At 40.2% G+C, this 18,234-nt stretch overlaps 1 protein-coding gene across 1 annotated transcript in view; it reads right to left on the bottom strand.

Annotated features, from left to right (window-relative positions):
- LOC128699824 (condensin complex subunit 3) overlaps positions 1–18,234 on the bottom strand; it is a gene marked incomplete at its 5' end in the record, with an annotated part of 69,478 nt that overhangs the window by 31,865 nt on the left and 19,379 nt on the right. The window contains 2 exon segments of the mRNA XM_070086862.1: positions 6,269–6,406; positions 11,152–11,280. Coding sequence (XP_069942963.1) covers positions 6,269–6,406; positions 11,152–11,280 — 267 coding nt within the window.

Raw genomic sequence — 18,234 nt, 5'->3', positions numbered from 1 at the left:
CGTCCACAACAAAGACAACCAGACGCCGCACATGTGTCTTAATTTCATCAGTAGTTGTAGTAGTAGTAGAAGAAGAAGAGGTAGTAGTAGTGGTAGTGGTAGAAGTGGGAAATAAAAAGGACGAGCCAGTCAAATACAAAGGAAGGGGAGCACTGCAAGAGAGCTAGATGCCCACAGAGGGAGAGCAAGCGCACAGAGGTGCGTGAAAGGGAAGTGGTGAAATAAATGAAGAAGGAACAGAAACACGAGACAGGAGAGAGAAAGACAACCCAGAGGAGAAAAGGAAAGAGGAAAGGGGAAGAGGAAGAAGAAAAAGAAAAAGAAAAAATGAGGATTCAGGTTAAGTCACGGGTGTTCTGAAGTTTGGAGCATTTTACAATGTAGTGGGAGAGGAAGGCATCTACAGAGACGAAGCCAGGGCTAAGGTTCATACAAGGAAAGTTGTGTATTAGAGAGGATTCAACTAGACGGCAACTGTTCGAGTTGGAACAGTTCTCTCCTTCCTGCTCTTGTTAGTCTGTTTTCTAAGAATCACCACCTTCCATGCCGTTACCAACTTGCCCTTTCTTCTCTTAAATCCAACACTAACATTGTCATACTATCTTCTGACAAAGGTAATTCGGTAGTTATCCTTGATCGCGAGGATTACCTCCGTAAAGCTGATGTCTTGCTCTCTGACTCACGCACCTACACTTCTCTCGTTTCCAACCCTCTTGATCGCATCAAGAGAACTTTCAAAAAAAAAAAAAAAAAAAAAAAAAAAACTAAGGACTCTCTCCGACCTCTGTCCTCCTGACTTTGACCTTGTTCAACGGTTTCGTGTCATCTGTCCCTCTCTTCCCTATTTCTATGGCCTTCCCAAAACTCATAAACCTGATATTCCTCTTTGTCCTATCATATCCTCTAGAGGTTCTGTCTCTTATTCTCTTGCTTCTTGGCTGGCCAAAACCCTCACTCCCTTTCTTGGTACTTTTTCTCCTGCCCACCTCCGTCACTCCCAAGACTTCATTGAACGGGTTCGCTCTCTCCCAACCTGTAAGATGCTTAGTCTTGACATTGAGTCCCTCTTCACCAATGTCCCTCTTGATGATGTCCTTAATTTCCTTAGAGAGAAGGCCCATGAAGGGTTTCTTCATCTCCCTATCCCCACTGATGTCTTTCTTGATCTGATCCGCCTCTGTGTGGACTCTAACTCCTTTTCCTTCCAAGGGAAATATTATTCTTAAACCTTCGGTGTCGCTATGGGCTCTCCTCTCTCTCCCGTCCTTGCTAATCTTTACATGGAATACTTCGAGACTGTTCTTCTTCCTACCCTCGATGTGCAACCTTCACTCTGGCTCCGCTATGTGGATGACATCTTTGCTCTGTGGCCTCATGACTCCAGTCTCTTCCAACCTTTTCTTGAAGCTCTTAATAATCTTGCCCCTTCCATTAAGTTTAAAGCTGAATGGTAATTTAATTCCTTGCTTCCTTTCCTTGATGTCCATGTCCACCGCTCAGATACAGGTTTTTCCTTTTCCGTTTACCGTAAACCTATGCACAGTGGCATGTACATTCATTACTTTTCCTATCATGCTTCCCCTGTCAAGAAAAGTGTTCTTATCTCCCTCTTTCTCCGTGCCCTCCGCATCTGTGATCCTCAGTTCCTTCCAGCAGAAATTTCCACTCTTCATAATTCGTTCTCCCGTCTTGGCTACCCTTCCCATTTCATAGACTCTGCCCTCTCACGTGCTAAACGCAATTTCTTCTCTCCCAAACTCTCTACTCATGAGAACTCTTCTATCCTCTGCCTTCCCCACATTTCCGGTCTTTCTATTCTCAACAATTCTCTCCGTCCCTTAGACATCAAGCTTACCTTCCGCCAGACTAACACTCTTCGCACTAATCTCGTTCATACCTCTCCTCCCTCTACAGATGTTCCTGGTGTCTACTCTATTTCTTGCTCCTCCTGTCCTCTTCAATACTTCGGAGAAACTGGTCGATCTCTTTCTGACAGACTTAGAGAGCACAAAAATAGTGTTAGGCTTGCCGACACTAACAATGCTCTTTTCTGTCACGTCAGAGATCATAGCCATCCTATTGACTGGTCTTCTGCTAAAACTGTCTTCCCTACTTGCAACTCGAACAGTCGCCGTCTAGTTGAATCCTCTCTAATACACAACTTTCCTTGTATGAACCTTAGCCCTGGCTTCGTCTCTGTAGATGCCTTCCTCTCCCACTACACTGTAAAATGCTCCAAACTTCAGAACACCCGTGACTTAACCTGAATCCTCATTTTTCTTTTTCTTTTTCTTCTTCTTCCTCTTCCCCTTTACTCTTTCCTTTTCTCCTCTGGGTTGTCTTTCTCTCTCCTGTCTCGTGTTTCTGTTCCTTCTTCATTTATTTCACCACTTCCCTTTCACGCACCTCTGTCCGCTTGCTCTCCCTCTGTGGGCATCTAGCTCTCTTACAGTGCTCCCCTTCCTTTGTATTTGACTGGCTCGTCCTTTTTATTTCCCACTTCTACCACTACCACTACTACTACCTCTTCTTCTTCTACTACTACTACAACTACTGATGAAATTAAGACACATGTGCGGCGTCTGGTTGTCTTTGTTGTGGACGTTTCGCCATCCAGTGGCTGGCTGGATGGCGAAACGTCTATGATAGGGATGCCCGGGTGTTGTGAATGTGTCTTAATTTCATCTTGTCGGTATTATATACAACTCTTGTACTACTACTACTACTACCACCACCTCTTCCTGCCTATATATAGCCGTCCTGCTCCACCTCTGGTTAGTGTGACTTTGTCAATGGTCCAAGTCGGACCGAAATGTCGTCGTAAGCTTCTTTCTTTTATGTGCGGGTTATTTGTGTATCCTGAAGATAAGTTGCAGAGATTGGTGGATGAGTTTGGCAGGGTATGTAAAAGAAGAAAATTAAAAGTGAATATAGGAAAGAGTAAGGTGATGAGGATAACAAAAAAATTAGGTAATCAAAGATTGCATGTCAGATTGGAGGGAGAGAGTATGGAGGAGGTGAATGTATTCACATATTTAGGCATGGACATGTCAGCAGATGGGTCTATGAAAGATGAGGTGAATCACAGAACTGACAAGGGAGAAAAAGGTGAGTGGGGCACTGAGGAGTCTGTGGAGGCAAAGAACTTTGTCCATGGAAGCAAAGAGGGGAAATGTATGAGAGTATACTTATACCAACACTCTTATAAGGAAGCGAAGCATGGGTGGTGAATGTTACAACAAGGCGAAGGCTGGAGGCAGTGGAGATGTCGTATCTGAAGGCAATGTGTAGTGTGAATATAATGCAGAGAATTTGTAGTTTAGAAATTAGGAGGAGGTTACCTGGAGGTCATTCCGGGGATCAACGCCCCCGCGGCCCGGTCCAGGACCAGGCCTCCCGATGGATCAGGACCTGATCAACTAGGCTGTTACTGCTGGCCGCATGCAGTCCAACGTATGAGCCACAGCCCGGCTGATCCGGCACTGACTTTAGGTATCTGTCCAGCTCTCCCTTGAAGGCAGCCAGGGGTTTATTGGCAATTCCCCTAATGCTTGATGGGAGGCTATTGAAGAGTCTTGGGCCCCGGACACTTATGGTGTTTTCCCTTAGTGTACCAAAGGTGCCCCTACTTTTAATTGGGGGCATTTTGCATCGCCTGCCCAGTCTTTTACTTTCGTAGGGAGTGCTTTCTGCATGCAGATTTGGGACCATTCCTTCCAGGAATTTCCAAGTGCAGATTATGATATATCTCTCCCTCCTGCGTTCCAACGAGTACAAGTCAAGTGCTTCCAAGCGCTCCCAGTAGTTAAGGTGCTTGACAGAACTTATACGTGCAGTAAAGGATCTCTGTACACTCTCTAGATCTGCGATTTCACCTTCTTTGAATGGAGATGTTAATGTACAGCAGTATTCCAGCCTAGAGAGAACAAGTGATTTGAAAAGAATCATCATGGGCTTGGCATCTCTCGTTTTGAACGTTCTCATTATCCCCCTATCATTTTTTTTTGCACGTGCGATCGTGGCACTGTTGTGATCCTTGAAAGTGAGATCCTCAGACATTACTACTCCCAGGTCCCTTACATTATTTTTTTGCTCTATTGTATGACCAGAGTCTGTAGTATACTCTGTTCTAGTTATTATCTCCTCCAGTTTTCCATAACGTAGTTGGAATTTGTCCTCATTGAACATCATATTGTTTACCGTTGCCCACTGGAAAACTTTGTTTATATCTTCTTGGAGGTTAACCGCGTCCTCAGCAGATGACAGCCTCATGCAGATCCTAGTATCATCCGCAAAGGTGTGGGATTACCAAAACTATTATCCAGAAGGCTAAGGAGGGGTTGTTGAGGTGGTTTGGACATGTAGAGAGGATGGAATAAAATAGAATGACTTCGAGTGTATAAATCTGTACTGGAGGGAAGGCGGGATAGGGGTCGGCCTAGGAAAGGTTGGAGGGAGGGGGTAAAGGAGGTTTTGTGTGCAAGGGGCTTGGACTTCCAGCAAGCATGCATGAGCGTGTTAGATAGGAGTGAATGGAGACAAATGGTTTGGTGTGCTGTTAGAGTGGGATTCAGGGAAACCGGCAGGCTGGACTTGAGTCCTGGAAATGGGAAGTACAGTGCCTGCACTCTGAAGAAGGGGTGTTAATGTTGCAGTTTTATAACTGTAGTGAAAGCATATCTCTGGCAAGACAGTGATGGAGTGAATGATGGTGAAAGTTTTTCTTTTTTGGGCCACCCTATATTGGTGGAAAACAGCCAGTGTGTTAATAAAAAAAAAATGAAATGGGTGTCGAGGAATCTTACTCGTAAAAGACAAACAAGTGGCACACACTCTCAAAAGCAAAACAGATACCGCATCATACATCTGTGTAATGCAATGGTAGTAATGTCTATGCAAATCTACATTAAGCTACACTTGCTTAGCCCTTTCAGGGTCCAGACCCCCAATCTGAAACTTGTCCACAGGGTCCAACAATTTTCAAACAAAACTTTTTTGTTATTTTTTCATATGAAATGGTAGAGAATCTTTTTCTGAAGGTAATAAAACAAAAAGTACGAAATTTGATGGAAAATTGGCAAAATTATGCTCTCGCAAATTTTGCTGCATCAGCGATATTTACGCATCGGCAATTATGCCCAATTTGACTCCTATTTTAGGCCAATTACACTATTTCAGTCAACAAATTCTTAGTTATTTTTTTAGTATTACTTCTATTTTATCAACTGAGCACAAGAAATCACCCAGTCAACTGTTTCAACTACCCAATAAAGTGATCGGAAATTGGTAATTTGGCCAATTTCACACAAAGTTCAAAATATTCCAATTTCAAAATAGGATCCAGAATAAACAATGCAGGCATTCCTGGGACTAAAATAACATTTCCTCTATTTATTAGTTACATTTCCAGGCTTCACAAATGAATTCCATTTTGATTTTTTATTCACATAATGAATTTTTATTCAAACCAAAAAACAGAAGATTTACTATTATGTAATAAAGTAATAATTGTATGAATAATGTCAGCGCATTCGTGACAGCACATTTGACCCACCGGCTGACGTGTACTGGATGCATAACGTCATTTGTTTACTCCTGAACATCGGCAAAAATCGAACATTTTCACTACTTTGAGCAAAGTTTCAAGCCATTTGTAATATATCTTCCATTCTATCAAACGAGACCTAGAAACCGACAATACAACTGCAAAAAGCATATGAAAAACACCGTTGTTTTAATCCAAAAATACGGTTACAGTTTTTTCTCATTATGCACTTCGTGCTGCAGGATTTGTTTTACGTGGTGCACACTTACCACATAGATGTATTCTCTCATATTTAGGCCAAAATTTACCACTCATAGCTTATCTGAGTGAGATGAACTCATGGTGTAGAACTACGGCTTGGACCCAAGCTTCAAAGCCATAGACCTATGGGCCCGACCCTCAAAGGGTTAACAGGAGACTGTCAATAAGACATGGCATTAGTGAATCCTTGAGGTTCGCCATGATGGTTGCTCTAGCTGGTGCTCAATTGAACTGGTGCTCCCACAAGATACTAAGTGGCCCAAGATTTTTTTAACAGTGTGCACATTGAGTGTTAAGACCCACTCAGCTGCCCAGGCCTATCAGACCTCTGGTGCCAGTTTTGAAAACATAAAAAATAAAACATGGATCTACATTTGGACGGCTAACAGTAACAACGTTGATGAACATTTGGACAATTAAAAGGTTAAGGGTAACATGTAATGGAAACAGACTGAACCATACCGGGATGTGCGAGAAACTTTGGGAGGCAGAACTGTCTCTTCCTCACTTGTGTCCCCTGCTGATGACTCTTTCTTATTCCTCCTTCGCCTTCCGATGGACACTGGGGTACTACCCTCACTCTCAGTTTCCTTGGAAGACCTGTAGTTCCAGAGACCAATTAATTTTTACAAGAAATTTTACTAGAAGGATACTGAAAATTAATGGGGCACTGACAAATGCTGTACCAAGAAAGGCTACTTTAGCAAGCCAAAAATTTATAATATTAACTTCCAGTAAATAGTATTTAGAGATAGCTTTGACAGTTGCTGCAAGGCCAAGTTACTTGTCTTCTTTATATATTGTAACACCAATTTACCACCAACGAAGAGCAACCCAAAGAAGGAAATTCATTTGCCATCAGTCACTGTCTATCCATAAGTACACAGGATACAAAGAGCTACAACAACCCTACCTATCCTACAACAGATCATAACAACAAAGCACTAAACTAAATCATTCATCGTTCAACTCTGAACATTCCCTCTCTTCTCCTAAAAGCATCTCACAATTTCTGCACACCTTCACTTCCTCCTGTTCAATTATGACAGCTTTACTCTTCATTTGGCAAGAGCAAATTTTACAACACGTTCTTTTCTTTGAATTATGGTTTAAATGATTCAATACAAAGTGAAAGTGGAACAGAATTCTTCCTCCGTAAGCTATGCGTATCATAAAAGGCAACTCAACTGCTGGGAGCAAGAGACTATAACCCCTTCTCTTGACTAAATTTAACAAGAAAAACTTTAATTTTTCTTTTAAGGTCACCCTGCCTTGGTGGGATACCTGGAGTTTACCTGGAGAGAGTTCCGGGGATATGGCTGGTTCATTGAAAAAAAAAAACAATTAGTAGTATTAGGCCCTAAGAAAGTGTAAGGTTTAGATGGCAAATTTTTGTGTGAACACAACCTGTTTTGTTATAATCTATCATCTAAAATTTCTTTCATCTTGAAAAGGTACTTTAGTTTTAAAAACATTATGATTTTTCATCACGCTAATGTCCTCAATTCCATATCAAATGTGAAATTTTGTTCTTAATGAAGTTTCTTAGAACTCCGAATCCTAATGTTCTCTCAGAGCACCAATGCAAGTTTCATACAGCTTGTTCTACTGGTGAACTTTTCAAAAGTAACCTAGCAACTGGAAATGATAACTGGAGGATGTTTTGATGCATTGTGAACTATTAGTAGTAGGTTGGTAGACAGCAACCACCCAGGGAAGTACTACCGTCCTGCCAGATGACTGTGAAACAAAAACCTGAAACTGTTTTGCATGATGGTAGGATTGCTGGTTTCTTTTTCTGTCTCATAAACACGCTAGATAACAGGGATATCTTGCTACTCCTACTTACACTTTGGTCACACTTCACAGACATGCACATGCATATATATATATACATACATCTAGGTTTTTCTCCTTTTTCTAAATAGCTCTTGTTCTTTTTTATTTCTTCTATTGTCCATGGGGAAGTGGAAAAGAATCTTTCCTCCGTAAGCCATGCGTGTCGTATGAGGCGACTAAAATGCCGGGAGCAATGGGCTAGTAACCCCTTCTCCTGTATACATTTACTAAAAAAGAGAAGAAGAAAAACTTAATAAAACTGGGATGATTAAATGTGCGTGGATGTAGTGCGGATGACAAGAAACAGATGATTGCTGATGTTATGAATGAAAAGAAGTTGGATGTCCTGGCTCTAAGCGAAACAAAGCTGAAGGGGGTAGGAGAGTTTCAGTGGGGGGAAATAAATGGGATTAAATCTGGAGTATCTGAGAGAGTTAGAGCAAAGGAAGGGGTAGCAGTAATGTTAAATGATCAGTTATGGAAGGAGAAAAGAGAATATGAATGTGTAAATTCAAGAATTATGTGGATTAAAGTTAAGGTTGGATGCGAGAAGTGGGTCATAATAAGCGTGTATGCACCTGGAGAAGAGAGGAATGCAGAGGAGAGAGAGAGATTTTGGGAGATGTTAAGTGAATGTATAGGAGCCTTTGAACCAAGTGAGAGAGTAATTGTGGTAGGGGACCTGAATGCTAAAGTAGGAGAAACTTTTAGAGAGGGTGTGGTAGGTAAGTTTGGGGTGCCAGGTGTAAATGATAATGGGAGCCCTTTGATTGAACTTTGTATAGAAAGGGGTTTAGTTATAGGTAATTCATATTTTAAGAAAAAGAGGATAAATAAGTATACACGATATGATGTAGGGCGAAATGACAGTAGTTTGTTGGATTATGTATTGGTAGATAAAAGACTGTTGAGTAGACTTCAGGATGTACATGTTTATAGAGGGGCCACAGATATATCAGATCACTTTCTAGTTGTAGCTACACTGAGAGTAAAAGGTAGATGGGATACAAGGAGAATAGAAGCATCAGGGAAGAGAGAGGTGAAGGTTTATAAACTAAAAGAGGAGGCAGTTAGGGTAAGATATAAACAGCTATTGGAGGATAGATGGGCTAATGAGAGCATAGGCAATGGGGTCGAAGAGGTATGGGGTAGGTTTAAAAATGTAGTGTTAGAGTGTTCAGCAGAAGTTTGTGGTTACAGGAAAGTGGGTGCAGGAGGGAAGAGGAGCGATTGGTGGAATGATGATGTAAAGAGAGTAGTAAGGGAGAAAAAGTTAGCATATGAGAAGTTTTTACAAAGTAGAAGTGATGCAAGGAGGGAAGAGTATATGGAGAAAAAGAGAGAGGTTAAGAGAGTGGTGAAGCAATGTAAAAAGAGAGCAAATGAGAGAGTGGGTGAGATGTTATCAACAAATTTTGTTGAAAATAAGAAAAAGTTTTGGAGTGAGATTAACAAGTTAAGAAAGCCTAGAGAACAAATGGATTTGTCAGTTAAAAATAGGAGAGGAGAGTTATTAAATGGAGAGTTAGAGGTATTGGGAAGATGGAGGGAATATTTTGAGGAATTGTTAAATGTTGATGAAGATAGGGAAGCTGTGATTTCGTGTATAGGGCAAGGAGGAATAACATCTTGTAGGAGTGAGGAAGAGCCAGTTGTGAGTGTGGGGGAAGTTCGTGAGGCAGTAGGTAAAATGAAAGGGGGTAAGGCAGCCGGGATTGATGGGATAAAGATAGAAATGTTAAAAGCAGGTGGGGATATAGTAGAAATGTTAAAAGCAGGTGGGGATATAGTTATGGAGTGGTTGGTGCAATTATTTAATAAATGTATGGAAGAGGGTAAGGTACCTAGGGATTGGCAGAGAGCATGCATAGTTCCTTTGTATAAAGGCAAAGGGGATAAAAGAGAGTGGAAAAATTATAGGGGGATAAGTCTGTTGAGTGTACCTGGTAAAGTGTATGGTAGAGTTATAATTGAAAGAATTAAGAGTAAGACGGAGAATAGGATAGCAGATGAACAAGGAGGCTTTAGGAAAGGTAGGGGGTGTGTGGACCAGGTGTTTACAGTGAAACATATAAGTGAACAGTATTTAGATAAGGCTAAAGAGGTCTTTGTGGCATTTATGGATTTGGAAAAGGCGTATGACAGGGTGGATAGGGGGGCAATGTGGCAGATGTTGCAAGTGTATGGTGTAGGAGGTAGGTTACTGAAAGCAGTGAAGAGTTTTTACAAGGATAGTGAGGCTCAAGTTAGAGTATGTAGGAAAGAGGGAAATTTTTTCCCCGTAAAAATAGGCCTTAGACAAGGATGTGTGATGTCACCGTGGTTGTTTAATATATTTATAGATGGGGTTGTAAGAGAAGTAAATGCGAGGGTCTTGGCAAGAGGCGTGGAGTTAAAAGATAAAGAATCACACACAAAGTGGGAGTTGTCACAGCTGCTCTTTGCTGATGACACTGTGCTCTTGGGAGATTCTGAAGAGAAGCTGCAGAGATTAGTGGATGAATTTGGTAGGGTGTGCAAAAGAAGAAAATTAAAGGTGAATACAGGAAAGAGTAAGGTTATGAGGATAACAAAAAGATTAGGTGATGAAAGATTGAACATCAGATTGGAGGGAGAGAGTATGGAGGAGGTGAATGTATTCAGATATTTGGGAGTGGACGTGTCAGCGGATGGGTCTATGAAAGATGAGGTGAATCATAGAATTGATGAGGGAAAAAGAGTGAGTGGTGCACTTAGGAGTCTGTGGAGACAAAGAACTTTGTCCTTGGAGGCAAAGAGGGGAATGTATGAGAGTATAGTTTTACCAACGCTCTTATATGGGTGTGAAGCGTGGGTGATGAATGTTGCAGCGAGGAGAAGGCTGGAGGCAGTGGAGATGTCATGTCTGAGGGCAATGTGTGGTGTGAATATAATGCAGAGAATTCGTAGTTTGGAAGTTAGGAGGAGGTGCGGGATTACCAAAACTGTTGTCCAGAGGGCTGAGGAAGGGTTGTTGAGGTGGTTCGGACATGTAGAGAGAATGGAGCGAAACAGAATGACTTCAAGAGTGTATCAGTCTGTAGTGGAAGGAAGGCGGGGTAGGGGTCGGCCTAGGAAGGGTTGGAGGGAGGGGGTAAAGGAGGTTTTGTGTGCGAGGGGTTTGGACTTCCAGCAGGCATGCGTGAGCGTGTTTGACAGGAGTGAATGGAGACAAATGGTTTTTAATACTTGACGTGCTGTTGGAGTGTGAGCAAAGTAACATTTATGAAGGGATTCAGGGAAACCGGCAGGCCGGACTTGAGTTCTGGAGATGGGAAGTACAGTGCCTGCACTCTGAAGGAGGGGTGTTAATGTTGCAGTTTAAAAACTGTAGTGTAAAGCACCCTTCTGGCAAGACAGTGATGGAGTGAATGATGGTGAAAGTTTTTCTTTTTTGGGCCACCCTGCCTTGGTGGGAATCGGCCAGTGTGATAATAATAAAAAAAAATATTAAGTCAAGGTTTAATAATGGTCCATGTCAGATATACCTGGATAGAAGAGATGTGTTTGCTGAATTTCTACTGTGTTCCGAATTGCTAGATATTTGAGGAGAACTGCTAAGCAAGTCAAACAGATCTGCACTTCTAGGACCATCATCTTGTGCAATATTTGAGGTTCTGAAAGAAATGATTAAATTATTAAATATATACTTCATATATTTTGATTGCTGTGATTGCCTATTTGTAAATACAGAAGCACAGCTATGCTGAGCATCCCATCTTCAATGTTCACCTTGTCATATAGAAATGTCAAGTTTGCAGTGACTAGCACATACCATCTCTTCTCTGATACCATTCTGGTAGTCTAACAATATATATTAGAAGGAAAATTTCTAGGATACCTTCAACAAAATATTTTTCAAATATGACAACTGTTGCTTCTTGTCCTTATTGATTGTGCTAAGTAATATGTATTTGTTTTTTAGTAGCCTTTTATAATCATGCACACTAAAACATTATCATTTCTCCTATTTTTCTAATAACCAATGAGGGAATTTTCAGCATATTAAACCTTTCTTCAAAGCTCACTTCTTAGCTCTGAAAGAAAATCCTAATTCTATTTTACAGATTTTTCCATTTTTTTTTTTTTTGGCAAGGACACCACACTGGTGTATATTCTTGTTTTGATCTATATGTTGCGAGCAGATTATTTTTAACACTTTGGCCATCTCCCACTGAGCTACGGTGATCACTGTCTTGCCAGAATAGCACTGATTTTACGGTTCAGATGCCCCTCCAAACCACAATATCCCCACCCCTCCTTCAGAATGCAGGCACTGTACTTCCCATCTCCAGGACTTTAGTCCAGTTAACCGGTTTCCCTGAATCCCTTCGTTAATGTTATCTTGCTCACAGTCCAATCATATCAAATCATAAAAAAACAACTTGCCTCCACTCACTTCTATCTAACACACACACACACACACACACACACACACACACACACACACACACACACGTCTGTAGGATGTCCAAGCCCCTAGAACTTAAAATCTCCTTTACCCCATCCCTCCAGCCTTTCCTAGGACAACTCCTACCCTCCACCAAAGATTTATACACCCTCTTAGTCATCGTATTTTTTCTCCATCTTCTCTAAATGTCCAAACCACCAAACAACCCCTCCTCAGCCCTCTGAATAATACTTTTGGTATCTCCACACTACCTGCTAATCTCGAGACTCTGTATTCTCTGCATAATATTCACACCACATATTACCCTGAAACACAACTTATCTACTGCCTCCAGCCTCCTCCTCACTGAAACATGCAAAATCCATATTTCACACCAACATATGAGTGCTGGTACTACTATCCTATGGAATATTTACCATTTTGCCTCTGATAAAGCTTGTCTCCAGTGATGCCTCAAAGCACCACCCACAAATTACTGTACAAATTAAAAGGCAATGTGGGGGTGACCAAGGGTATAATTCAGAGCTAAAGGGGCTACGGAGGTGGTTTGGACAGGGATACAGTGACTGTTATGAAGGTCTGTTGTGCTAAATATAGTTCTGTCAGCATTTTGTGGACGCTTCGTACAGTGACATCATGCATCCCTATGGGGAAAGCGTAGGAAGATGGCAGCCATGTGAGAGATACGTAGCCATATGTGTGGTATTTTGTGGTGATATCCAAGCTGCAGGTAATGTATGATGTTTATTTTATGCTAACTGAGACCCTTAGAGGTGCCTGGTTCTGTTGTTTAGGTGGAATGTATGTGAGGTAGGAGAGAGCAGAAAGAATAGTGTTCACCAGCAGGCTTGTATAATGCCAGCCAGCTATGAACACTGGTCATGTGTAATTTTCCTACAGTTATACTTAGCCACCTGCTACAGGTTTACAGGTGTGTAAACTATAGGTTTTGAGATGTGTATTGAGGGTGGTGTGTAAACTATGGATGGGTTTTGTGATGCATACTGAGAGCAGAATAAGGCAGTTTTGTGATGTATATATGCACTGGTTTTCAAAATATGTTTATTCCACAAGGATCAAACATTGGTGGCAAATTACTGCACTGGCCACCAGTTTAGAATTTTTTTTTTTTTTTTATGCAAGGTAGTCTGACCCTAGGGTGGTTTTGTTTCAATAATTTTATTTGATTAAGGCCAATGTGTTTAATCATAGAGAGTTGTCTACCCCTAGAAGTCACAAAACTTCATAACACTGATGAAGAGGGGTGTATAAATGTTGGGGAAGGGGTTGTCCCAGGAATGACTGAAGGAAAGGGGTACAAGAGGTTTGGAATTTTAGTGGCCTGAGCAGGTTAGATAGGAGTGAATGAAAACAAGTAGCTTTTAAAAGGTGTGCTGTTGGAGTGAGCAGAGAAACTTGAGGCGAATAAAATGGCAGGAGCAAGGGGCTAATAGTCCTTTCTCCTGTATACATTACTAAAGTTAAAGAGAGAAACTTTTTGTTTTTCTTTTTGGGCCACCCTGCTTTGGTGGGATACAGCCAGTTTGTTGAAACAGGATCTGTATGAAAGAGGGTAAGGTACCTAGGGATTGGCAGAGAGTGTGTATAGTTCTTTTATATAAAGGGAAGGGGGACAAAAGAGACTGTAAAAATTTAAGAGGAACAAGTTTACTGAGTATATCAGGTAAAGTGTATGGTAGGATTATTACTGAAAGAATTAGAGGATTGAAGATGAACAAGGAGGCTTTAGACTGGGTAGGGGATGTGTAGATAAAGTGTTTAGAAAAAGGTAGAGAAGCTTTCATTGCATTTATGGATTTAGAAAAGGCATATGATAGAGTGGATTGGGGAGCAATGTGGCAGATGTTGCAAGTGTATGGAACAAGTAGTAAGTTACTAAATGAGGCTCAGGCTAGGGTGTGTAGGAGAGAGTGAGATTACTTCCCAGTAAAAGTAGGTCTTAGACAGGGATGTGTAGTGTCACCATGGTTGTTGAACACATTTATAGATGGGGTTGTAAAAGAAGTAATGCTAGAGCATTGGGGAGAGGGGTGGGATTAAATTATGGGGAATCAAATATAAAATGAGAGTTGACATAGTTACTTTTTGCTGATGATACTGTGCTTTTGAGAGATTCTAAAGAAAAGTGCAAAGGTTAGTGGACAAGTTTGGGAGGGTGTGTAAAGGTAGAAAGTTGAAAGTGAACATGATAAGAGCAAGGTGATAAGGGTATCAAATAATTTAAATAAAGAAAATTTGGATATCACATTGGAGGGAATGAGTATGAAAGAAGTGAATGTTTTCAATATTTGGGAACTGACTTGTCAGCAGACAGGTTTATGAAGGATGAGGTTAACCATAGAATTGATGAAGGAAAAAAAAGTGAGTGGTACATTGAGCTATCTGTGGAGACAAAAAATGTTATCCATGAAGGCAAAGAAGGGAATGTACAAAAATACAGTGGTTCCAACACTCTTCCATGCGTGTGGAGCATGGGTTGTAAATGCTGCAGCAAGGAGACTGGAGGCAGTGGTGATGTCATGTCTAAGGGCAACGTGTGGCACAAATATTAATGCAGAGAATTCGTGGTGTGGAAATTAGGAGGTGTGGAGTTACTAAAAGTATTAGTCAGAGGGCTGAAGAGGGGTTGTTGAGGTGGTTTGGTCATTTAGAGAGATTGGAACAAAGTAGAATGACTTGTAGGGAAAGGAAGGCAGGGTAGGGGATCATCCTAGGAAAGGTTGGAGGGAGGGGGGTAAAGGAGGTTTTGTGGGTGAGGGTCTTGGACTTCCAGCATGCGTGCATAAGCGTGTTAGGAGTGAATGGAGACAAATAGGTTTTGGGACCTGAGAAGCTGTTGGAGTGTGAGCACGGTAATAATTTGTGAAGGGATTCAGGGAACTGGTTAACCAGACTTGAGTTCTGGAAGTGGGCAGTACAATGCCTGCACCTTAGATGAGGGGGTTGTGATACTGACTGTTTGGAATGAATCTAAACTGTCGTATCTGAGCGCCTCTGCAAAGACAGTGATTATGTATGAATGATGGTGAAAGTGATGAATGATGATGAAAGATTTTTTTTTGTCTTTCTTTTTGAGAGAACCCGCATAAATGGATTCAAATTGGACAAGTTTAGATTTCGAAAGGATATAGGAAAGTATTGGTTTGGAAATTGGGTAGTTGATGAGTGGAACAGTCTACCTAGTTGGGTTACTGAGGCTAAAACCTTGGGTAGTTTCAAATTTAGGTTGGATAAATACATGAGCGAGAGGGGTTGGATTTGAGCGGGACTGGCATATGAGAGTGGATAGAGTTATCAGACCTTATTTCTTGGGTAGCATTGAAAATTGGGTTGGGCAAATGTTTTGTTAGCGGGATGGATTGTAAAGGACCTGCCTAGTATGGGCCAACAGGCCTGCTGCAGAGTTCCTCCTTTATGTTCTTTTGGATCACTCTGCCTTGGTGGGAAACGGTCGTGCTAAAAAAAATCTGATTTGTATTTTTTGTGGATACAGAAGGACCCCGCATATTCATCAACTCTCTTTTTGATGTTCTATGTTTTCACTGGGTTTCAATTGAGCTATAGTTTATTATGTTCGGAGCTTTTACTGCTTTTCCATCGTTTCCACACAAGAGCTGCATAAGGTAAGGGCAACCACCACCATATTTTAAGGCAAGCATTGCATGCCCTGTGTATTTATTTCACTTTTTCATTTGTTTTTTATGCCTAGCTGTAATGAGCACTTAATATATGATAGAGTAAACATGTTATCAGACATTTTAGATGCATTCGATAATGTAAAACCCACTCCTTTCCACCCACTGGTAATTTTTACTTACCGCACAGGGTCAGGAACCTAAGAGCCATACAAACATGGTCCTCCTGTACTTTATAAGGATACAATCAAGTATTTAGCCTGATACCTAACTGACCACTTCCCACAAGTTCATGTAGTTCCATACATGGTAAAATATTTTGATTGTAGTCAGGGCATACTTCCAATGCCTTCCTTGCTAAAATAACTAAATAATGTCCAACCTAAAAGCCTATGTAGTGTAGTGTATGTTTTGCTCCATTATTGTTCAAATTTCATAGTACAATCTCTTAGCAATTAAATAATCAACTACCTCATTATATGATTTTACTAGTAAGCATAAGTCACCTTACGTAATTTTCTTATTTACTATTGTTTGCTTAAACATTAGCTGAATTGATACTTTCTCTGTCCATATTACTACCTCATATTTTTTTAAATATTATTAATTGATATTACTTACTAAAATTAATAATTAATTACCATTATTACTATCAGTACAATTTACTCTTAACATTTTTGACAGCATTTAATTACCATTACTTGTCTAATTACCATAACCTGTTTTAATACCACATTTACTATCTTAGAGTACTCTTAAATACCTTGTACTGTCAAATAACCTCAAGTATAACTACCAGTGCAATACTGAATCCAAATAACTGCTCTTAAAATTTAATACTTGAAATAAACATTACTTTTTCACTTTATTTTTGCTAATTAATCTTTTTTTGTAATCATTATTACTTACTAAAATTTTATTAAACACCATACTTAATACCAGTCAATTTTACTTTTGTACATTAATCATTATTTTATACTTTTCATAACATTTTGTTGCCAAATTTTCAAGTTTGTATATTCAACTCCAACCTTTATATTATCCTTTGTACCTGTGTACCTGCATACCTGTCTACCATCTTACTATCATATTATAACCAAGTCATTGCCATTGTTATTTTTTACTTATTATTCTTTTGGTACTTTAATTTGTGAATTTTATTTTGTCAGTTTAAATCTAGTTATACTCTTGATCTTGTTAACAACCTATATCAGACCCTAGTGCAATTGCAAGTACCATTTTAATTTGTATTTTTATATTATAAGTTTATACCTAGTTGTACTTTAGCTCATTCTAGCTCAATACATAGACAACACTAAATTCATTATATTAGACCTTAGTGCAATTACAAGAGTGAGTCTGGTGCCACTTGTAATTTGTTTTTTTTTATAGTATTAGTTTATACCTAGTTGTACTTTAGCTCATTCTAGCACAACACATAGACAATATCAATTTCATTATGTTTATTAGTGACTATACTCTATATGACCCAAGTGCTTAAGCGGTATACTTATCCAAACCTCCCACCACTACAGAAATCAGTATTAGAATTCACCACATAATACAGGATATAAACAACCACTATTTAAAACCTAAAAGATGAATGATCACGTTGACCCTGATCTAAACCTCCATAATCTAACACACAATCAAAACTTATTGGAAAGTAACTGCCTTTATTACACAGCATCACAAGCCAGCACTATCCTGAACACTGCTCAAAGTCTATCAGTTCTTAACTACAACATCAGGTCCTTAAGCAAACACTATAATGACCTCCTGGCACTCCTTGAGTCACTAAAGACACCCTTCTCCTACATTATTCTTACTGAGACCTGGCTTAAGCAGGACACAATAAATATCTACCCACTACCAGGATACACAGCAATCAACAACTGCAGACCATAACAAGTTGGGGGTGGTACTGCAATCTATTACTCTAACCAACTATCTTGTATTAGCACTAATTGCTTTAGGGATGAATATGGGAAATACATTTTTGCTAATTTTACTGTACAAAACCTCAAGACGCCTATAACAATCGGTGACATATACCGGATACCCCACACAAACATCCCAAACTTCAGTGAGAATCTAAAGTCACTAATAACAAACAGACAAATCAACAAACACCACCTTCTCTTAGCTGGAGACTTAAATATCAATCTTAGCCTACCAGATGATCAGACTGTAACTGATTTCATCAACAATATGAACAACACACTTCTCTTACCAACAATAACTAAACCAACCAGGCTCACTGAGACAAGTGCAACCATAATAGACCACATATGGACCAATATACTAGCTCCCCTTAATTATTTTTTTTTTTTTTATTATCACACTGGCCGATTCCCACCAAGGCAGGGTGGCCCGAAAAAGAAAAACTTTCACCATCATTCACTCCATCACTGTCTTGCCAGAAGGGTGCTTTACACTACAGTTTTTAAACTGCAACATTAACACCCCTCCTTCAGAGTGCAGGCACTGTACTTCCCATCTCC

Source organism: Cherax quadricarinatus, chromosome 20, assembly GCF_038502225.1.
Source record: "Cherax quadricarinatus isolate ZL_2023a chromosome 20, ASM3850222v1, whole genome shotgun sequence".
Taxonomy (NCBI): Eukaryota; Metazoa; Arthropoda; class Malacostraca; order Decapoda; family Parastacidae; genus Cherax; species Cherax quadricarinatus.
The sequence above is the reverse complement of the archived record's forward strand: the minus strand, read 5'-3'. Positions and strand labels throughout refer to the sequence as shown.